We start from the raw sequence: 23963 nt of genomic DNA, 5'->3' as shown, positions 1-23963 counted from the left end.
TCTTTCCCACTCTGCCCTGTTCTCCTTCCTCCCTTCCCTCTGCGGAGTGTGTTGGCGTGGGGAATGTGCTGAGATGTTCATTCCAGATTAGCTGTGGGTGTGTCTGTGTGTTTGAGCCTGGCCCTCCTCGGCTCTTTATCCTCTGTCTTGGCCTTGACTGCCACCCTCCCACAGCCTGTGTGACGATGGCTAAGGCAGTACAGGTCTGGATGGCTTTACCACGTTACCGTTTCTGTCCCAGAGAAGAGTCAGTGGCTCTGTTTTGATTTGTTGACAGCAGACTGTGTGAGAGGAGGCAACAGGAAGCACCGGTGTAGAATACAGATGTGTGTCTTGTCCTCTGGGAGTGTTTCTGGCTACTCTGACTGCGTGAAGAATCATGTCACCTTTACTGCTGGTCTGCTCCTCTCTCTCAGTAGAGCTGTTAGTCTAATGGGGAAAACAGATTGATTTAGTCAAAAAAAAATTGTCTGAATTAAATTAAAGGTTAATGGTTGGTTAAATGTAATAGAGCTCCCATTCAAAAATCATTATCAGGAGGCCATGCCTTTAAACCACTGTCCACACCCTCTCTTTATAGTTAGATAGTGCTGGGCCATGTTACCCCCGGGCGGGGCGGGGCCATGTTACCCCCGGGCGGGGCGGGGCCAAGTTACCACACAGACTTATCAAGGCAGATCGCTGAGATCAAGTAAATGCACGTTTTGCTTTAGTTTAGACCAGGAAAGTCAGCTGAATGGGAGGTAAACAGGGTGACGAGTGTATAGCGTCTGAACTGAACATGTATGTATGTACGTATGGCAAAGCTTTTCAAATGGCCCCCCAGCTCTCAGAACAGAGGTCCTAGTGAATGGGTTTTAAATAACTAAAACATGTACACCGGTGTATTTAGATGGACGGCACTTTCACAACCTGCGTTAGACCTGAGTGTTATGATACAACATCTCTTCATCGACGTGACGGACACTACTAATGGTCCCATTAAGAGAGTGGTCACGGCACTGAACCTTATCAGGGTTGGTGGAACAACGGGGCCGGAAGGAGGACCGGAAAAAAAGAAGTCATGTTACACAGGATGGGGTCAGACGTGTTGGTACTGTTGTAGACGTGTGTTGGTGGGTTGGTACTGTTGTAGACGTGAGTTGGTACTGTTGTAGACGTGAGTTGGTACTGTTGTAGACGTGGGTTGGTACTGTTGTAGACGTGGGTTGGTACTGTTGTAGACGTGGGTTGGTACTGTTGTAGACGTGGGTTGGTACTGTTGGAGACGTGGGTTGGTATTGTTGGAGAAGTGGGTTGGTGCTGTTGGAGACGTGGGTTGGTGCTGTTGTAGACGTGGGTTGGTGCTGTTGTAGACGTGGGTTGGTGCTGTTGTAGACGTGGGTTGGTGCTGTTGTAGACGTGGGTTGGTGCTGTTGTAGACGTGGGTTGGTGCTGTTGTAGACGTGGGTTGGTGCTGTTGTAGACGTGGGTTGGTGCTGTTGTAGACGTGGGTTGGTGCTGTTGTAGACGTGGGTTGGTGCTGTTGTAGACGTGGGTTGGTGCTGTTGTAGACGTGGGTTGGTGCTGTTGTAGACGTGGGTTGGTGCTGTTGTAGACGTGGGTTGGTGCTGTTGTAGACGTGGGTTGGTGCTGTTGTAGACGTGGGTTGGTGCTGTTGTAGACGTGGGTTGGTGCTGTTGTAGACGTGGGTTGGTGCTGTTGTAGACGTGGGTTGGTGCTGTTGTAGACGTGGGTTGGTGCTGTTGTAGACGTGGGTTGGTGCTGTTGTAGACGTGGGTTGGTGCTGTTGTAGACGTGGGTTGGTGCTGTTGTAGACGTGGGTTGGTGCTGTTGTAGACGTGGGTTGGTGGGTTGGTACTGTTGGAGACGTGGGTTGGTGCTGTTGGAGACGTGGGTTGGTGCTGTTGGAGACGTGGGTTGGTGGGTTGGTACTGTTGGAGACGTGGGTTATCCGGGTCTACAACAGTACACACACACACACAGACAGACACACACACACAGACAGACAGACACACACACAGACACACATAGACACACACACACACACACACATAGACACACACACACACACATAGACACACACACACACACATAGACACACACACACACACACATAGACACACACACACACACACATAGACACACATAGACACACACACACACACACATAGACACACACACACACACACACACACACATACATAGACACGCACACACACACACACACACACACACACACGCACACATGATGGAAATATACTTGGCTTACAAGGTCTACTAAAAAACCATTACCACCCCTCCCTGTAGCATTTAGTAAGGTCTTCACAGCCGATGTCAGATTTATTTACTACTTTTACTTACTTAATCATCTTTATTCCCAATGGGACAGACGTTAGTCAGGGTCAGTGTGAATCCGCTTTATTCTCTGAGATCTGGAGTCGCAGTGGAAGGATCTGAGGAACTATTTTTTTGACAATAGGTGAACCGGTCAATCGTGGCCTACTCACTCAGCATCGATATCCCTGTTGCTTTAAGTGTCTTACCATTCTGCTCTGCTCATTGTTTACGTAAGACACCAAATAGGCCAGAAACCTACTGTACTGAGAAGTCTTATTTTTTAACCGTACGCCTACATGAGAAATCTCTGAAGAATGCTGTTTTTAAAGTATGTGCAGTGGCATGGAGTGAGCAGGACTTTCTGGTTTTGGAAACACTTGAAGGTATGTTGGACTGACGTCATGGGTTTTACCACAGTAGAGAGGTATACTACAAAGCAGGTTCAATGACTTAGCTCGCTAACTTACCTAAATATTCAGATTTTTTTAAATATATTTTTTAAAAGGATAAGCTTGAACTGTGCGTGGTCTAATTGACTCAGCCAAAAACACATCTAAGTTTGTTTTTCTGATTGATTAAGAAAGCTAATGGTGATTTCTGGTTCTTTATCAAAGTTGGATGGCTAACTCATTGAACCTGCTTTGTAGTGTACCACTCAAGAGGTTACATATTTTATTAATCAAATGTTTATTTGTGTTTTATAAAATAGTAATGTTCAAATATATCGCAGTCCGCATTTTAGAATGACAGAATGCGTTTTAAACTTGTGGTTGTGCATTGATGCACCAAAGACTCCATTAACGTTAAAGACAGCACTTCAACAAAACCTCTGACACCCGTAAGCCTGATGAAGATCACTTTTCTTTCATTTTGATTTCGGCACAAATGGAAAATATGGCACTGGACTCACCAATGATTGATATTTTAGCATGGTCTCAGTTGAAGAGTTCTGACTCACCCATGGAGTTTAGTCAGATGTCCTCTCACACAGCCAGTCATCCCTGCCTCTAATCCATCTAGTCAGTCATCCCTGCCTCTAATCCATCTAGTCAGTCAACCCTGCCTCTAATCCATCTAGTCAGATCTCCTCTCACACAGCCAGTCATCCCTGTCTCTAATCCATCTAGTCAGTCAACCCTGCCTCTAATCCATCTAGTCAGTCAACCCTGCCTCTAATCCATCTAGTCAGATCTCCTCCTCTCACACAGCCAGTCATCCCTGCCTCTAATCTATCTAGTCAGTCAACCCTGCCTCTAATCCATCTAGTCAGATCTCCTCTCACACAGCCAGTCATCCCTGCCTCTAATCCATCTAGTCAGTCAACCCTGCCTCTAATCCATCTAGTCAGATCTCCTCTCACACAGCCAGTCATCCCTGCCTCTAATCCATCTAGTCAGTCAACCCTGCCTCTAATCCATCTAGTCAGATCTCCTCTCACACAGCCAGTCATCCCTGCCTCTAATCCATCTAGTCAGTCAACCCTGCCTCTAATCCATCTAGTCATCTCCTCTCACACAGCCAGTCAACCCTGCCTCTAATCCATCTAGTCAGATCTCTCACTCACACAGCCAGTCATCCCTGCCTCTAATCCATCTAGTCAGTCAATCCTGCCTCTAATCCATCTAGTCAGATCTCTCACTCACTCAGCCAGTCATCCCTGCCTCTAATCCATCTAGTCAGATCTCCTCTCACACAGCCAGTCAACCCTGCCTCTAATCCATCTAGTCAGATCTCTCACTCAGCCAGCCAATCCTGCCTCTAATCCATCTAGTCAGATCTCTCACTCACACAGCCAGTCATCCCTGCCTCTAATCCATCTAGTCAGATCTCTCACTCACTCAGCCAGCCAATCCTGCCTCTAATCCATCTAGTCAGATCTCTCTCACACAGCCAGTCATCCCTGCCTCTAATCCATCTAGTCAGATCTCTCACTCACTCAGCCAGCCAACCCTGCCTCTAATCCATCTAGTCAGCTATCCTGTCACACAGCCCCGCCTGTCTTTAATCCATTTTGTCAGCTCGCCTGTCACAAAGCCAGCCCTGCCGCTATTCCATCTAGTCAGCGCTCCTCTCACACAGCCCTGCCTCTTTCCCTGCCCGAGGCTGTTAAGACTAGAGGAATATTCACAACACTTTGCAGTGTCAAGCTAGCTATCTTCACCTATTATTTATGATATTTTCTATCTGATTATAGGGACTTTTCATGACATCTTTCCATATTTGTTTACTTTCCTGGTATGAGTTATTTGTTTTTTCTTACTGTTGTCTCCAACTGGTTTAATGTGTTTGTTCACAAACGATTTTAGAGAATCAAATTCCCCCAGCAGTTGGAAAGGTACTGCTGCTCTGAGTTCTCAGGCTGTGTCCCAGATGGAACCCTATTCCCTATATAGAGCACTACTTTAGACCAGAGTCCTATGGAACCCTATTCCCTATATAGAGCACTACTTTAGACCAGAGTCCTATGGAACCCTATTCCCTATATAGAGCACTAGTTTAGACCAGAGCCCTATGGAACCCTATTCCCTATATAAAGCACTACTTTAGACCAGAGCTCTATGGAACCCTATTCCCTATATAGAGCACTACTTTAGACCAGAGCCCTATGGAACCCTATTCCCTATATAGAGCACTACTTTAGACCAGAGCCCTATGGAACCCTATTCCCTATATAAAGCACTACTTTTGACCAGAGCTCTATGGAACCCTAGTCCCTATATAGTGCACTACTTTAGACCAGAGCTCTATGGAACCCTAGTCCCTATATAGTGCACTACTTTAGACCATAGCCCTATGGTTTCCTATTTAGTGCAGAGCCCTATGGAACCCTAGTCCCTATATAGTGCACTACTTTAGACCAGAACCCTATGGTTCCCTATTTAGTGCAGAGCCCTATGGAACCCTAGTCCCTATATAGTGCACTACTTTAGACCAGAGCCCTATGGAACCCTAGTCCCTATATAGTGTACTACTTTTAACCAGAGCCCATATAGAGAATAGGGTGGCATTTGTGACACCGCCTCAGTCTCACTACCACGTGTGGACTCCGTTTCCCCTGAGTTAGACCGTCTTCGCTGCTAGTCAGTCAAATCCTCTTAAAATGAATTTATTTCAATGTATTTGGTTGGGACATAGAAAAACTAGTTTGAGCCAAGAAGCCATATTTTGTGTCAAAATGAAAAACCTACTTTGCATGATTTTATAGCCACAACTCACAGTGATGCTGTGTCTACGGATGTGTTGGAGCTGTGAAAGCAAAACGTGACTATGATGCAGTGACTGTTCTCTCATGAAAATTCGCTGCTTGTACAAAACATTAGGAACACCTCCCTAATATTGAGTTGCACCCTATTTTTTGCCCTCAAAACAGCCTTAATTCGTCAGGGCATGGACTCTACAAGTTCTCAAACGTTCTATTGGGAAGCAAATTGACTCCAGTGCTTCCCACAGTTGTGTCAAATTGGCTGGATGTCCTTTGGGTCGTGGACCATTCTTGATACACTGGAAACTGTTGAGCATGAAAGACTCAGCAGCTTTGCAGTTCTTGACCCACTCAAACTGGTGCGCCTGGCACCTACGACCATACACCGTTCAGAGGCACTTTCGGCTTGCCCCATTTAAATATTTTGTCTTGCCCATTCACCCTCTGAATGGCACACATACACAATCCATGTCTCCAATTGTCTCAAGGCTTAAAAATCCTTCTTTAATCCTTCTCTTTGTTTACACTGATTTGAAGTGAATATAAAAAGTGACATCAATAAGGGATCATAGCTTTCACCTGGTCATCAGTCTCTCATGGAAAGAGCAGCTGTTCCTAATGTTTTACACACTCTGTCTATTTGACACACAGCAGCTTCTCTACTGTCTGAGTAAATGTCTTTCAGAGCATAGAGATCCAATATAATAACTCTTGATTTTAATGTGTATCTTTCAGATCCTCTCCACTCCCATCGGAGGTACCACAGTGACTACAGCTCGTCCAGTGAGAGCCCCTCTGTAGCATCCTCCGACACCGACTACAGACAAGGTAGCATATCATTCAAGCCAGTCCTTTCTAAACTTTAAAATATAAACACTGCATGTTCGTTACACGCAAGGTGTTTCAAATTCCACAGCGAAAGAGGAAGATGTGTCGTTGAATGTAGATTCGTTATGAGTCATGTGTCTTGAAGCCAGAGCTGATTATTCACCAGTGGTGGAAAAAGTACACAATTGTTATACTTGAGTGAAAGTAAAGATGACTCAAGTGAAAATCACCCAGTAAAATACTACTTCAGTAAAAGTCTAAAAGTATTTGGTTTTAAATAGGCTTAAGTATCTAAATGAAATGAAAATGTAATGAAAATGTTAAATAAAAAGTAAATTATTTCAAATCCCTTATATTAAGGAAACCAGATGGTACAATTGTTCGTGTTTTTTAAATTTACAGATAGCCAAGGGCACACTCCAACATCATTCACAAACTAAGCATGTGTGTTTAGTGAGTCTGCCAGATCAGAGGCAGTAGGGATGACCAGGGATGTTCTCTGTTTAGTGAGTCCTCCAGATCAGAGGCAGTAGGGATGTTCTCTGTTTAGTGAGTCTGCCAGATCAGAGGCAGTAGAGATGACCAGGGATGTTCTCTGTTTAGTGAGTCCACCAGATCAGAGGCAGTAGAGATGACCAGGGATGTTCTCTGTTTAGTGAGTCCACCAGATCAGAGGCAGTAGGGATGACCAGGGATGTTCTCTGTTTAGTGAGTCCACCAGATCAGAGGCAGTAGGGATGACCAGGGATGTTCTCTGTTTAGTGAGTCCACCAGATCAGAGGCAGTAGGGATGACCAGGGATGTTCTCTGTTTAGTGAGTCCACCAGATCAGAGGCAGTAGGGATGACCAGGGATGTTCTCTGTTTAGTGAGTACTCCAGATCAGAGGCAGTAGAGATGACCAGGGATGTTCTCTGTTTAGTGAGTCCTCCAGATCAGAGATGCAGTAGAGATGACCAGGGATGTTCTCTGTTTAGTGAGTCCTCCAGATCAGAGATGCAGTAGAGATGACCAGGGATGTTCTCTGTTTAGTGAGTCCTCCAGATCAGAGGCAGTAGAGATGACCAGGGATGTTCTCTGTTTAGTGAGTCCTCCAGATCAGAGGCAGTAGGGATGACCAGGGATGTTCTCTGTTTAGTGAGTACTCCAGATCAGAGAGGCAGTAGAGATGACCAGGGATGTTCTCTGTTTAGTGAGTCCACCAGATCAGAGGCAGTAGAGATGACCAGGGATGTTCTCTGTTTAGTGAGTCCTCCAGATCAGAGGCAGTAGAGATGACCAGGGATGTTCTCTGTTTAGTGAGTCCTCCAGATCAGAGGCAGTAGAGATGACCAGGGATGTTCTCTGTTTAGTGAGTCCTCCAGATCAGAGGCAGTAGGGATGACCAGGGATGTTCTCTGTTTAGTGAGTACTCCAGATCAGAGAGGCAGTAGAGATGACCAGGGATGTTCTCTGTTTAGTGAGTCCTCCAGATCAGAGGCAGTAGAGATGACCAGGGATGTTCTCTGTTTAGTGAGTCCACCAGATCAGAGGCAGTAGAGATGACCAGGGATGTTCTCTGTTTAGTGAGTCCTCCAGATCAGAGGCAGTAGGGATGACCAGGGATGTTCTCTGTTTAGTGAGTCCTCCAGATCAGAGGCAGTAGAGATGACCAGGGATGTTCTCTGTTTAGTGAGTCCTCCAGATCAGAGGCAGTAGAGATGACCAGGGATGTTCTCTGTTTAGTGAGTCCACCAGATCAGAGGCAGTAGAGATGACCAGGGATGTTCTCTGTTTAGTGAGTCCTCCAGATCAGAGGCAGTAGAGATGACCAGGGATGTTCTCTGTTTAGTGAGTCCTCCAGATCAGAGGCAGTAGAGATGACCAGGGATGTTCTCTGTTTAGTGAGTCCTCCAGATCAGAGGCAGTAGGGATGACCAGGGATGTTCTCTGTTTAGTGAGTACTCCAGATCAGAGAGGCAGTAGAGATGACCAGGGATGTTCTCTGTTTAGTGAGTCCTCCAGATCAGAGGCAGTAGAGATGACCAGGGATGTTCTCTGTTTAGTGAGTCCACCAGATCAGAGGCAGTAGAGATGACCAGGGATGTTCTCTGTTTAGTGAGTCCTCCAGATCAGAGGCAGTAGGGATGACCAGGGATGTTCTCTGTTTAGTGAGTCCTCCAGATCAGAGGCAGTAGAGATGACCAGGGATGTTCTCTGTTTAGTGAGTCCTCCAGATCAGAGGCAGTAGGGATGACCAGGGATGTTCTCTGTTTAGTGAGTACTCCAGATCAGAGAGGCAGTAGAGATGACCAGGGATGTTCTCTGTTTAGTGAGTCCTCCAGATCAGAGGCAGTAGAGATGACCAGGGATGTTCTCTGTTTAGTGAGTCCACCAGATCAGAGGCAGTAGAGATGACCAGGGATGTTCTCTGTTTAGTGAGTCCTCCAGATCAGAGGCAGTAGAGATGACCAGGGATGTTCTCTGTTTAGTGAGTACTCCAGATCAGAGGCAGTAGAGATGACCAGGGATGTTCTCTGTTTAGTGAGTCCTCCAGATCAGAGGCAGTAGGGATGACCAGGGATGTTCTCTGTTTAGTGAGTCCACCAGATCAGAGGCAGTAGGGATGACCAGGGATGTTCTCTGTTTAGTGAGTACTCCAGATCAGAGGCAGTAGGGATGACCAGGGATGTTCTCTGTTTAGTGAGTACTCCAGATCAGAGGCAGTAGAGATGACCAGGGATGTTCTCTGTTTAGTGAGTACTCCAGATCAGAGGCAGTAGAGATGACCAGGGATGTTCTCTGTTTAGTGAGTCCTCCAGATCAGAGGCAGTAGAGATGACCAGGGATGTTCTCTGTTTAGTGAGTCCTCCAGATCAGAGGCAGTAGAGATGACCAGGGATGTTATTTTGATAAGTGTGTAAATTGGACCGTTTTCTGTCCTGCTAAGCATTTAAAATGTAAGAAGGTCTTTTGGGTGTGAGAGAAAATGTATGGTGTAAAAAATACATAATTATCTTTAGGAATGTAGTGAAGTAAATGTCAAAAATATAAATTAAAATACAGATGCCCACATAAAATGACATAAGTACTTTAAAGTATTTTTGCTTCTGTAAAATTTACACCACTGCTGTCCACTTCACGTCCCCCTCATCTTGGAAAGGAAATTCTAAACAGCTTAACTGCACTCCCAGCAACCTCTGACACTGCTGCTGTTAACCGTTGCTTAGTTCTATGAATGTGTGATACTTCTGGTCTGTTCCACTTTCACCGTCACTACTCAACCAACTCCCCTCGGAGGCTGCTTCCCCTCGGAGGCTGCTTCCCCTCGGAGGCTGCTTCCCCTCGGAGGCTGCTTCCCCTCGGAGGCTGCTTCCCCTCGGAGGCTGCTTCCCCTCGGAGGCTGCTTCCCCTCGGAGGCTGCTTCCCCTCGGAGGCTGCTTCCCCTCGGAGGCTGCTTCCCCTCGGAGGCTGCTTCCCCTCGGAGGCTGCTTCCCCTCGGAGGCTGCTTCCCCTCGGAGGCTGCTTCCCCTCGGAGGCTGCTTCCCCTCGGAGGCTGCTTCCCCTCGGAGGCTGCTTCCCCTCGGAGGCTGCTTCCCCTCGGAGGCTGCTTCCCCTCGGAGGCTGCTTCCCCTCGGAGGCTGCTTCCCCTCGGAGGCTGCTTCCCCTCGGAGGCTGCTTCCCCTCGGAGGCTGCTTCCCCTCGGAGGCTGCTTCCCCTCCCCTCGGAGGCTGCTTCCCCTCGGAGGCTGCTTCCCCTCGGAGGCTGCTTCCCCTCGGAGGCTGCTTCCCCTCGGAGGCTGCTTCCCCTCGGAGGCTGCTTCCCCTCGGAGGCTGCTTCCCCTCGGAGGCTGCTTCCCCTCGGAGGCTGCTTCCCCTCGGAGGCTGCTGCCTGTTAGCGCGTGCTAACACGTGATGTAACTTGATATATTTTATTTCTTCTGTTTCAGTTAAGAAACCAGAGGATGTGAGACGTTACAGCTCCCAGTTGGCTCTCTCAGACCATCACGGCATGTCTCTCACCAGCCACAACGCACACAGACACAGGTACATCCCTGTTAAGAATTACACCTGAGATACAGTCATGTCCGTTACCAGAGGAAGATTCACCTGGGCTTTGTTCATTAGGATACGCAATGGAAGAAAACAGTCCGAAACAGGGTACCATCTTAACTTTTTTGTTTTTCATTACACAATGTTTAAAAAAAAAAGTTGTGCTATGGTGTGCCTTAATGAAAACAACCCTTCACCTGAGTGCGCTCTCTCCCATCTCACATTCCTAGTGTCCAGTCAAATGTCTGAGTCCTGCTATAGAAACGTGTGTTTGTGTGTGTGCACACCCTGCTCTATAACATTTAGATGATATATCCAGCAGTATGTGGACACCCCTTCAAATTAGTGGATATGTCTAATTCAGCCCCACCTGTTGCTGACAGGCATATAAAATTGAGCACACAGCCATGCAACCTCCATAGACAAAACATTGACAGTAGAATGGCCTTACTGAAGAGCTCAGTGACGTTCAACATGGCACCGTCATAGGATGCCACCTTTCCAACAAGTCAGTTCATCAAATTTCTGGTCAACTATAAGGGCTGTTATTGGGAAGTAGAAACATCCATGAGCAACAACGGCTCAGCCGTGAAGTGGTAGGCCACACAAGCTCACAGAACGTGACTGCAGTCTGTCCTCGGTTGCAACACTCACTACTGTATTCCAAACTGCCTCTGGAAGCAACGTCAGCTCAAGAACTGTTTGTCGGGAGCTTCATGATGTGGGTTTCCATGGCCGAGCAGCTGCACACAAGCCTAAGATCACCATGCACAATTTCAAGCGTTGGCTGGAGTGATGAATCACGCATCACCATCTGGCAGTCTGATGGAGGAATCAGGGTTCGGTTGATGCCAGGAGAAAGCTACCTGCCCCAATGCATAGTGCCAACTGTAAAGTTTGGTGGAGGAGGAATAAAGGTGTTTGGCTGTTTTTTGTGATTCGGTCCAGGCCCCTTAGTTTCAGTGAAGGAAAATCTTAATGCTGCAGCATACAATGACATTCTAGATGATTCTGTGCTTCCAACTTTGTGGCAACTGTTTTGGGGAAGGCCCTTTCCTGTTTTCAGTGTGCGCTGTGCACAAAGCTAGGTCCATACAGAAATGGTTTGTCGATCGGTGTGGAAGAACTTGACTGCCCTGCACAGAGCCCTGACCTCAACCCCATCGAACTCCTTTGGGGTGAATTGGAACGCCGACTGCGTGCCAGGCCTAATCACCCAACATCAGTGCCGACCTCACTAATGCTCTTGTGGCTGAAAGGAAGCAAGTCCCCGCAGCAATGTTCCAACATCTAGTGGAAAGCCTTCCCGGAATAGTGGAGGCTGTTATAGCAGCATGATTTTGGAATGAGATGTTTGATGAGCAGGTGTCTACATACTTGTTGGTCATGTAGTGTAAATACCGTGGCCCAGGATAGACACCTGTCAATGTTCAACTAAATGTATGTATCTCAGGGTGAAGCTATTCTCACATCGCTCACGTTGCACAAGACTGGGAAAACGGAGAGGTGTGTCGTAGTTAAGGTTTGGAAACACGCCAGTCCGAGTGGAGTTATGTATCAGGATAAAGGTTTAAATAAAAATCTGGAAATGTAATATCATAGAAGGTAATTCATCCCGTTTTCAATTATTCACACTTGTTCCAGGGTAAGGTGTGCTTCCTAAAGGGTAATGTTTTTTTAACTTCCTGAAGCAGTCTTACCCATTAGCTGTATGATGTTTTATCTATGGCCCTCCTGCACCCCCTGCTGGTTAAATTAATGTATAATCTGGCTCTATGGTCTAGTCTTTTTATTTTTTACGTTTATTTAACTAGGCAAGTCAGTTAAGAACAAACTCTTATTTACAATGATGGCCTACGGCAACTGCCTTGTTCAGGGGCAGAACAACAGAATTTTGGCCTTGTTCAGGGGCAGAACAACAGAATTTTGGCCTAAAGTAGTGCACTATATAGGGAATAGGGCATCATAGGGCTCTGGTCAAAATTAGTGCACTATATAGGGAATAGGGCATCATAGGGCTCTGGTCTAAAGTAGTGCACTATATAGGGAATAGGGCATCATAGGGCTCTGGTCAAAAGTAGTGCACTATTTCGGGAATAGGGTTCCATTGGGCTCTGCTACTGGCTGTGTGTGTGATATCAGTGTGATTTACACGGTCGGCTGCAAGCTGGCTGTAGTGTGGTGGGGTGTGGTAGGTTAATCAGTGCCAGTAGGATTTCATAATTGATCCCGTGTGTAGGCAGACAGTTTGGGCACAGGGCCACAGAGTGGAAAGACACACACTCACCCAAACAGCTGTTCTGGCGCTTTAGATTTTAGTGATACAGTGCATTTGGAAAGTATTCAGACCCCTGGACTTTTTCCACATGACCGCCTTATTCTAAAATGGATTAAATAGTTTTCCCTCATCATTCTACACACCATACCCCATAATGACAAAGCAACAAAAAAAATACATTTTTTTTCAAATTTATTCGAAAGAAAAACCTGAAATCAAATTTTACATAGTGCCAGTCTAAAGTTTAGACACACCTACTCATTCAAGGGATTTTCTTTACTTTTACTATTTTCTACATTGTAGAATAATAGTGAAGACATCAAAACTATAAAATCACACATATGGACTCAAAAAACTATTGAACAAATCAAAATTGATTTTAGATTCTTCAAAGTAGCCACCCTTTGCCTTGATGACAGTTCTGTACACTCTTGGCATTCTCTCAACCAGCTTCATGAGGAATGCTTTTCCAACAGCTTTGAAGGAGTTCCCACATATTCTGAGCATTTATTGTCTGCTTTTCTTTCACTCTGCGGTCCAACTCATCCCAAACCATCTCAATTGGGTTGAGGTTCGGGCGATTGTGGAGGCCAGGTCATCTGATGCAGCACTCCATCACTCTCCTTCTTGGTCAAATAGCCCTTACACAGCCTGAAGGTGTGTTGGGTCATTGTCCTGTTGAAAAACAAATGATAGTCTCCCTAAGCGTAAACCAGATGGGATGGCGTATTACTGCAGAATGCTGTGGTAGCCATGCCTTGAATTCTAACTAAATCACTGACAGTTTCACCAGCAAAGTACCATCACACCTCCTCCTCCATGCTTCACGGTGGGAACCACACATGCGGAGATCATCCGTTCACCTACTTTGCGTCTCACAAAGACATTGTGGTTAGATTCAAAAATCTCAAATTTGGACTTATTTCCACTGGTCTACTGTCCATTGCTCGTGTTTCTTGTCCCAAGCAAGTCTCTTTTATTTTAGTAGTAGTTTCTTTACAGCAGTTCGACCATGAAGGCCTGATTCACGTGGTCTCCTCTGAACAGTTGATTTTGAGATGTGTCTGTTACTTGAACTCTGAAAAAAATGTATTTGGGCTGCAAATTCTGAGGTGCAATTAACTCTAATGAACTCATCCTCTGCAGCAGAGAACTGGTCTTCCTTTCCTGTGGCGATCCTCATGAGAGCCAGTTTCATCAGAGCGCTTGATGATTTTTGCTACTTGAAGAAGCTTTCAAAGTACTTGACATGTTCCATATTGACGGGCTTAAAGTAATGATGGACTGTCGTTTCTCTTTGCTTATTTGAGCTGTTCTTGAGGTAATATGGACTTGGTCTTTTACCAAATAAGGCTATCTTCTGTATCTAATATATTTTGACATGTTTAACACTGTTTTTTGCTTATTATTCCATGTGTTATTTCATAGTTTTGATGTCTTCATTATTATTCTACAATGTAGAAAATAGTCCAAATGTAAACCCTTGAATGAGTAGGTGTGTCCAAAATGTTGACCTGTACTGTAAGTATTCAGACCATTTACTCAGTACTTTGTTGAAGCAACCTTTGGCATCCTCGAGTCTTCTTTGGTATAACGCTACAAGCTTGGCACACCTGTATTTGGGGAGTTTCTCACATTCTTCTTTGCAGATCCTCTCAAGCTCTGTCAGGTTGGATGGGGAGCGTCGCTGCACAGCTATTTTCAGGTCTCTCCAGAGATGTTCAAGTCCGGGCTCACCTGGTTCACCTATTGGAAGGTGAGCCTTCGCCTCAGTCTGAGGTCCTGAGCGCTCTGGAGCAGGTTTTCATCAAGGATCTCTTTGTACTTTTCTCTATTCATCTTTCCCTCGATCCTGACTAGTCTCCCAGTCCCTGCTGCTGAAAACATCCCCACAGCATGATGCTGCCACCACCATGCTTCACCGTAGGGATGGTGCCAGGTGACCCTTGGCATTCAGGCCAAAGAGTTCTTTGGTCTGATGAAACCAAGATTGAATCTTGTTTCTCATGGTCAAACTCCAAGCAGGCTGTCATGTGCCTTTTTACTGAGCAGCGGCTTCCTTCTGGCCACTCAACCATAAAGGCCTAATTGGTGGAGTGCTACAAAGGTAGATGTCCTTCTGGAAGATTCTCCCATCTCCACAGAGGAACTCTGAAGCTCTATCTTCTCCCCCAATTGCTCACTTCGGCCGGGCAGCCAGCTCTAGGAAGAGTCTTGGTTGTTCCAAACTTCTTCCATTTAAGAATGATGGAGGCCATTGTGTTCTTGGGGACCTTCAATGCTGCAGACATTTTTTGGTAGCCTTCCCCAGATCTGTGCCTCGATACGATCCTGTCTCGGCGCGCTATGGACAATCCCCTCGACCTCATTGCTTGGTTTTTCCTCTGACACACCTGTCTATATAAGGGCCCACTGTTGACAGTGTGTGATGATGAGAGAAGGTGATACTCGTGACTAGCGACTGGCTAGCGTGGGAGCACAGCGTGATGATGATGAGAGAAGGTGATACCCGTGACTAGCGACTGTCTAGCTTGGGAGCACAGTGTGATGATGATGAGAGAAGGTGATACTCGTGACTAGCGACTGGCTAGCGTGGGAGCACAGCGTGATGATGATGAGAGCAGGTGATCCTCGTGACTAGCGACTGGCTAGCGTGGGAGCACAGCGTGATGATGAGAGGTGATCCTCGTGACTAGCGACTGGCTAGCGTGGGAGCACAGCGTGATGATGAGAGAAGGTGATCCTCGTTACTTGCGACTGGCTAGCGTGGGAGCACAGCGTGATGATGAGAGAAGGTGATCCTCGTGACTTGCGACTGGCTAGCGTGGGAGCACAGTGTGATGATGAGAGAAGGTGATCCTCGTGACTAGCGACTGGCTAGCGTGGGAGCACAGCGTGATGATGAGAGAAGGTGATACTCGTGACTAGCGACTGGCTCGCGTGGGAGCACAGCGTGATGATGATGAGAGAAGGTGATCCTCGTGACTAGCGACTGGCTAGCGTGGGAGCACAGCGTGATGATGAGAGCAGGTGATCCTCGTGACTAGCGACTGGCTAGCGTGGGAGCACAGTGTGATGACTCAATCACCATTCATGGCACTGTTTGAATGACTGACCATCTGTGGACTAACACAGTGGTCAAACACACCTGATCTGTAGCATTCTCAATGAAGAGACATTCCCACAGAACTCATAGGCTCACTGAAGCCAGGAGAGTTGAAGACTGATTACACTTGAATAGACAAAATGCATGTTACTGTGTGAATTAATTTGTAATGTTTGGATTGTTTCAAGCATTCATAAAGAGCCTTGCATGTTGATATGTTTCATTGTAGTGTAAGTGGTATGTGATTACCGTTACAGAGACACTGTGTTATTCTGTTCATCGGAAGGCTGATAGTTCAGAGGACCGACACAGGGGTGCACCCTTATAATTTAGACCAGTTGCGGTGATACCTTTTTTCCATGCCTTTGTTTTAATGTTTTGGGCAAAGTGACGTTAATTAGACGATAGGAGATACTGGGCCGTGCAAAGTCATGTTAATTAGATGATAGGAGATACTGGGCCGTGCAAAGTCATGTTAATTAGACGATAGGAGATACTGGGCCGTGTAAAGTCATGTTAATTAGACGATAGGAGATACTGGGCCGTGTAAAGTCATGTTAATTAGACGATAGGAGATACTGGGCCGTGTAAAGTCATGTTAATTAGACGATAGGAGATACTGGGCCGTGTAAAGTCATGTTAATTAGACGATAGGAGATACTGGGCCGTGTAAAGTCATGTTAATTAGACGATAGGAGATACTGGGCCGTGTAAAGTCATGTTAATTAGACGATAGGAGATACTGGGCCGTGTAAAGTCATGTTAATTAGACGATTGGAGATACTGGGCCGTGTAAAGTCATGTTAATTAGACGATAGGAGATACTGGGCCGTGTAAAGTCATGTTAATTAGACGATAGGAGATACTGGGCCGTGTAAAGTCATGTTAATTAGACGATAGGAGATACTGGGCCGTGTAAAGTCATGTTAATTAGACGATAGGAGATACTGGGCCGTGTAAAGTCATGTTAATTAGACGATAGGAGATACTGGGCCGTGTAAAGTCATGTTAATTAGACGATAGGAGATTTTTTTCAAATGTAAAAAATATTTAACCTTTATTTAACCAGGTAGGCTAGTTGAGAACACCTTTATTTAACCAGGTAGGCAAGTTGAGAACAAGTTCTCATTTACAATTGCAACCTGGCCAAGATAAAGAAAAGCAGTTCGACACACAACTACACAGAGTTGCACATGGAGTAAAACAAACATACAGTCAATAATACAGTAGAAACAAGTCTATATATGATGTGAGCAAATGAGGTGAGATAAGGGAGGTAAAGGCAAAAAAAGGCCATGGTGGCAAAGTAAATACAATATAGCAAGTAAAACACTGGAATGGTAGTTTTGCAGTGGAAGAATGTGCAAAGTAGAAATACAAATAATGGGGTACTGAGTTACAAAGTGTTGTTAATTAGACGATAGGAGATACTGGGCCATGTAAAGTGTTGTTAATTAGACGATAGGAGATACTGGAAGTTAGTGCTCAATTCCGAGTCTCATTGCAAAGATTCTGAATACTTATGTAAATAAGGTATTTCTGTATATATTATTATAATTTTTTTTTGCAAACATTTTTAATAACCTCTTTTCGTTTTGTCATTATGGGGTATTTTGTGTCGATTGATGCGGAAAACAATTGAATCAATTTTAGAGTAAAGCTGTTATGTCACAAGATGTGGAAAAGGGGAAGAGGTCTGAATGTTCTTGTGCTTTTAGATTTATGTCTAAGCTTCAGTTTGACATTAAGCACACGGGACCGTATCACATCCATGAAAGACTTGAATTTCGGGTTTTTCACATCTCTAAAACAAATCTCCTTGACATAGCTTGTCAAAAAATCCAATGAATGCATAATTAGGACAATACACAACCTTTCTCAGGCATTTAACTTTGTCACCATGTTGCTGACTGACAGTGTCTCGATAGAAATGTCTAATGTAGAACATACACTGAGTGAACAAAACATTAAGAACACCTGCTCTTTCCATGACCGACTGACCAGGTGAAAGGGGAAAGGGGGATACCTAGTCAGTTGTTCAACTGAAATACATTCAAATGTGTCTTTCTGCATTTAACCCAACCCCTCTGCATCAGAGGGTTGCGGAAGGGTGCCTTAATCGATATTGACGGCGCCCGGGGAACACCAGGTGAGAGCTATGATCTCTTATTGAGTCACTTGTTAAATCCACTTTAATCAGTGTAGATGAAGGGGAGGAGACTGGGTTAAAGAAGGATTTTTAAGCCTTGAGACGATTGAAACATGGCTTGTGTGTGTGTGTGTGTGTGTGTGTGTGTGTGTGTGTGTGTGTGTGTGTGTGTGTGCCATTCAGAGGGGGAATGAGCAAGACAAAATATTTAGGTGTCTTTGAACGGGGTATGTTAGTAGGTGCCAGGCGCACCGGTTTGTGTCAAGAACTGCAACGCTGCTGGGTTTTTCACGTTCAACAGTTTCCCGTGTGTATCAAGAACGGTCCACCACCCAGCATCCCTGTAGAGTCCAAGCCCTGACGAAACAAGGATATTGGGAAGAGCAACTCAATATTAGGAAGGTGTTCTTGATGTTTTTGTACACTCGGTGTATATGCTTGTCTAGGTCATGTAGAGTAAGTAATCATGGCAGTTCTATGCATCTTATTTCCATGTCCTCCCCATGCAGGCGGTATGAAGGGGCTGCACACACATGAATGTCTGCAATGTATAGTATGGAATCCATCGTGTCCGTTCTGTTGTACATTTCAATCTGTTTTTCCCCCAGGCGACATGAGGGTGCAGCCGACGAGGGTCTGATGCTCCAGAGACGTGAGGAAGAGGTTCAGAGGCTCCAGGCTCACCTGGCTAACAGGCTGTCCAGGGCCTCCCTATACCCAGGGGACGACCCCCGAGCCAGCCTCTACACCGGGGATGAGCCCCTGGCACGCACCTCCATGCTGGACCTCCGGGACCCTCTCAATGCAACGCTACCACACCACCGCAAACCTAAGGTAGCCTACCGCATAGCAAACCTAAGGTAGCCTACCGCATAGCAAACCTAAGGTAGCCTACGGCATAGCAAACCTAAGGTAGCCTACGGCATAGCAAACCTAAGGTAGCCTACCGCATAGCAAACCTAAGGTAGCCTACGGCATAGCAAACCTAAGGTAGCCTACGGCGTAAGCAAACCTAAGGTAGCCTACGGCGTAAGCAAACCTAAGGTAGCCTACGGCGTAAGCAAACCTAAGGTAGCCTACGGCGTAAGCAAACCTAAGGTAGCCTACGGCGTAAGCAAACCTAAGGTAGCCTACGGCGTAAGCAAACCTAAGGTAGCCTACGGCGTAAGCAAACCTAAGGTAGCCTACGGCGTAAGCAACCTAAGGTAGCCTACGGCGTAAGCAAACCTAAGGTAGCCTACGGCGTAAGCAAACCTAAGGTAGCCTACGGCGTAAGCAAACCTAAGGTAGCCTACGGCGTAAGCAAACCTAAGGTAGCCTACGGCGTAAGCAAACCTAAGGTAGCCTACGGCGTAAGCAAACCTAAGGTAGCCTACGGCGTAAGCAAACCTAAGGTAGCCTACGGCGTAAGCAAACCTAAGGTAGCCTACGGCGTAAGCAAACCTAAGGTAGCCTACGGCGTAAGCAAACCTAAGGTAGCCTACGGCGTAAGCAAACCTAAGGTAGCCTACGGCGTAAGCAAACCTAAGGTAGCCTACGGCGTAAGCAAACCTAAGGTAGCCTACGGCGTAAGCAAACCTAAGGTAGCCTACGGCGTAAGCAAACCTAAGGTAGCCTACGGCGTAAGCAAACCTAAGGTAGCCTACGGCGTAAGCAAACCTAAGGTAGCCTACGGCGTAAGCAAACCTAAGGTAGCCTACGGCGTAAGCAAACCTAAGGTAGCCTACGGCGTAAGCAAACCTAAGGTAGCCTACGGCGTAAGCAAACCTAAGGTAGCCTACGGCGTAAGCAAACCTAAGGTAGCCTACGGCGTAAGCAAACCTAAGGTAGCCTACGGCGTAAGCAAACCTAAGGTAGCCTACGGCGTAAGCAAACCTAAGGTAGCCTACGGCGTAAGCAAACCTAAGGTAGCCTACGGCGTAAGCAAACCTAAGGTAGCCTACGGCGTAAGCAAACCTAAGGTAGCCTACGGCGTAAGCAAACCTAAGGTAGCCTACGGCGTAAGCAAACCTAAGGTAGCCTACGGCGTAAGCAAACCTAAGGTAGCCTACGGCGTAAGCAAACCTAAGGTAGCCTACGGCGTAAGCAAACCTAAGGTAGCCTACGGCGTAAGCAAACCTAAGGTAGCCTACGGCGTAAGCAAACCTAAGGTAGCCTACGGCGTAAGCAAACCTAAGGTAGCCTACGGCGTAAGCAAACCTAAGGTAGCCTACGGCGTAAGCAAACCTAAGGTAGCCTACGGCGTAAGCAAACCTAAGGTAGCCTACGGCGTAAGCAAACCTAAGGTAGCCTACGGCGTAAGCAAACCTAAGGTAGCCTACGGCGTAAGCAAACCTAAGGTAGCCTACGGCGTAAGCAAACCTAAGGTAGCCTACGGCGTAAGCAAACCTAAGGTAGCCTACGGCGTAAGCAAACCTAAGGTAGCCTACGGCGTAAGCAAACCTAAGGTAGCCTACGGCGTAAGCAAACCTAAGGTAGCCTACCGCCATCTCAGGCCTACACTTGATCTAAAACCCATGCTGTCTCTATGTGAAATGACTGCCTGTGTGATTTTTAGATGGGGAGAACAAGTAGGCCTAACATTTTTACAGCACGACACGGTGCAGTCTGTGTGTGTGTAACCTCTTCTTACTCTGTCTCTCGTTCCTATTGCAGAATTTCTTTGGTCCTGAATTTGTGAAGATGACCAGCGAGCCATGTGTTGCCTTGACGGTTCCCTCTTCAATAATGGTGAGACTCCTCAACGTGTTTCAGATGGGGTACTAGTGGAGCAGACTGATTTCTAGCCCGGTGATTGTGTGAGTGAGGGTTATGTCAGTAACTAACCTCTCCTCTAGCTCTGGGTTCAAACAGAAAGCTTTCATTTTGAATCATTTCTCTCTGCTTGATTGAGCTGGCCTGGCTACAATGGAACCAATGAAACCCTGCCTACCTAGAACCTCCAGGCATGCTCAATCAAACTCTCTCAAACTATGAAAATACTAATAAATAACCTGCTCTGGAGAGGAGAGATCCCAGGTCTGGTGGTCAGTGCAATGTACTGGCCCTCTGCTGGTACAGGGCAATGTACTGGCCCTCTGCTGGTACAGGGCAATGTACTGGCCCTCTGCTGGTACAGGGCAATGTACTGGCCCTCTGCTGGTACAGGGCAATGTACGGGCACTCTGCTGGTACAGGGCAATGTACTGGCCCTCTGCTGGTACAGGGCAATGTACTGGCCCTCTGCTGGTACAGGGCAATGTACTGGCCCTCTGCTGGTACAGGGCAATGTACTGGCCCTCTGCTGGTACAGGTCAATGTACTGGCCCTCTGCTGGTACAGGGCAATGTACTGGCCCTCTGCTGGCACAGGGCAATGTACTGGCCCTCTGCTGGCACAGGGCAATGTACTGGCCCTCTGCTGGCACAGGGCAATGTACTGGCCCTCTGCTGGCACAGGGCAATGTACTGGCCCTCTGCTGGCACAGGGCAATGTACTGGCCCTCTGCTGGCACAGGGCAATGTACTGGCCCTCTGCTGGCACAGGGCAATGTACTGGCCCTCTGCTGGCACAGGGCAATGTACGGGCCCTCTGCTGGTACAGGGCAATGTACGGGCCCTCTGCTGGTACAGGGCAATGTACTGGCCCTCTGCTGGTACAGGGCAATGTACTGGCCCTCTGCTGGTACAGGGCAATGTACTGGCCCTCTGCTGGTACAGGGCAATGTACTGGCCCTCTGCTGGTACAGGTCAATGTACTGGCCCTCTGCTGGTACAGGTCAATGTACTGGCCCTCTGCTGGTACAGGGCAATGTACTGGCCCTCTGCTGGCACAGGGCAATGTACTGGCCCTCTGCTGGCACAGGGCAATGTACTGGCCCTCTGCTGGCACAGGGCAATGTACTGGCCCTCTGCTGGCACAGGGCAATGTACTGGCCCTCTGCTGGCACAGGGCAATGTACTGGCCCTCTGCTGGCACAGGGCAATGTACTGGCCCTCTGCTGGCACAGGGCAATGTACTGGCCCTCTGCTGGCACAGGGCAATGTACTGGCCCTCTGCTGGCACAGGGCAATGTACTGGCCCTCTGCTGGCACAGGGCAATGTACTGGCCCTCTGCTGGCACAGGGCAATGTACTGGCCCTCTGCTGGCACAGGGCAATGTACTGGCCCTCTGCTGGCACAGGGCAATGTACTGGCCCTCTGCTGGCACAGGGCAATGCACTGGCCACTCCTGTCCCATATCTCACCCTAAATTACCCCTTTCGATCTCTCTCCTGTCCCGTGTCGTCTCTCTTCCCCAGAACAAGCGTGGGAAGCTGGATGAGGTCCAGAGGAAGGTGGGGGTGGTTCTGCTGACTGGCCAGAAGCTGGAGCTGAGCTGTGACATCAAGGCTGTGTGTAAGGATGTGTTGGACATGGTGGTGGCTCACATTGGACTGGTGGAGCACCACCTCTTCGGCCTGGCCTGCCTCACAGGTATGGTATGGGTGGAGGGTTCATCCTGTGTGTGTGTGTGTGTGTGTGTCAGGGGCCCGACTGGGACAAGAATTCGGCCATGACATCTTAACCAGCCCACATCACTGCATGTGGCGGCAACTTTTCCCGCAGTTGCATTTTGAAATGTTACATGATCAGAACGCGTTTTTCTCTCGAGCGCATACGGGGAGAGTAGAGAGGCTCGCTCATTACAGCAGCAGGCGAAGTCATAGGCTGGAAAGACACTTCCATTACACAAACCATGGAGGATAATGCACTTTACTGTTTGAACAAATCATGGAGGATAATGCACTTTACTGTTTGAACAAACCATGGAGGATAATGCACTTTACTGTTCGAACAAACCGTGGAGGATAATGCACTTTACTGTTTGAACAAAACATGGAGGATCATGCACTTTACTGTTTGAACAACTCATGCTTTTGAGCCCCCCCCCCCCCCAAAAAAATACTATGTTTTGAGTGAGGTGACGACATAGAATGTGCTCTTTCTACATTTATAGGCAACCTTACCGTTTTTCATGATCTTGGCTGTCTAACTGATGACTCGGAGCAGTTCTCTTTGCTGATTCTGCTTTTGACTTTGAATGTGAGTTTATGTGATCTTAGGCTACGCTATCAGAAAACCGGTCCTGCCCATCTTGGTAGAGGGGTCAGACAAAGTATCATTATAGATTAGTAGAACCTTAGTCATTTCTATTTTGTGCATATCAATTTCGACCAGCCCACTCAACAAAAAAATGGGCCAGCCCATCATATGACCAATCTGCTCCTGCTGGGTGTGTGCTCTTCTGCCCTCCTACTGTCCCGTATAAACCAAAATCCAGACACTTGTTGATTTTCCTGCCTGCTTTCTGACTGCAAGTGTCTTAGTTATTTTCAGTGTGTCTGTGCAAGTGTCCAGCTCATACTAACTTATTCCTATGTTATCGCTCTCTCTCTCTCGCTCTCCTCACTCCTCCTTGCCCCCCTCTTCCTCTCTCCTCCCTCCCTGCTGCATTGCTCTCTCGCTTTACTTCCTACTTCCTCCTCTCCTCCCTCTCTGTTGCATTGCTCCATCCCTCTACTTCCTCCTCTCTCCTCCCTCTGTTGCATTGCTCTCTCGCTTTACTTCCTCCTCTCTCCTCCCTCCCTGCTGCATTGCTCCATCCCTCTACTTCCTCCTCTCTCCTCCCTCTCTGCTGCATTGCTCCCTCCCTTTACTTCCTACTTCCTCCTCTCTCCTCCCTCCCTGCTGCATTGCTCTCTCCCTCTACTTCCTCATATCCTCCCTCTCTGCTGCATTGCTCCATCCCTCTACTTCCTCCTCTCTCCTCCCTCCCTGCTGCATTGCTCTCTCCCTCTACTTCCTCATCTCCTCCCTCTCTGCTGCATTGCTCCATCCCTCTACTTCCTCCTCTCTCCTCCCTCTCTGCTGCATTTCTCCCTCCCTTTACTTCCTACTTCCTCCTCTCTCCTCCCTCCCTGCTGCATTGCTCTCTCCCTCTACTTCCTCATCTCCTCCCTCTCTGCTGCATTTCTCCCTCCCTCTACTTCCTCATCTCCTCCCTCTCTG

At 47.3% G+C, this 23963-nt stretch overlaps 1 protein-coding gene across 3 annotated transcripts in view; it reads left to right on the top strand.

Annotated features, from left to right (window-relative positions):
• Positions 1 to 23963, top strand: part of ptpn13 (protein tyrosine phosphatase non-receptor type 13) — a 149284-nt gene that overhangs the window by 74248 nt on the left and 51073 nt on the right. For all 3 annotated transcript variants that reach the window (XM_031826089.1, XM_031826088.1, XM_031826087.1), the window contains exons 8-12: positions 6278 to 6370; positions 10298 to 10394; positions 18542 to 18767; positions 20589 to 20663; positions 22214 to 22388. In XM_031826089.1, coding sequence (XP_031681949.1) covers positions 6278 to 6370; positions 10298 to 10394; positions 18542 to 18767; positions 20589 to 20663; positions 22214 to 22388 — 666 coding nt within the window. The remainder of the gene's footprint in view (positions 1 to 6277; positions 6371 to 10297; positions 10395 to 18541; positions 18768 to 20588; positions 20664 to 22213; positions 22389 to 23963) is intronic.

Source organism: Oncorhynchus kisutch, linkage group LG6 (assembly GCF_002021735.2).
Source record: "Oncorhynchus kisutch isolate 150728-3 linkage group LG6, Okis_V2, whole genome shotgun sequence".
Taxonomy (NCBI): Eukaryota; Metazoa; Chordata; class Actinopteri; order Salmoniformes; family Salmonidae; genus Oncorhynchus; species Oncorhynchus kisutch.
The sequence above is the reverse complement of the archived record's forward strand: the minus strand, read 5'-3'. Positions and strand labels throughout refer to the sequence as shown.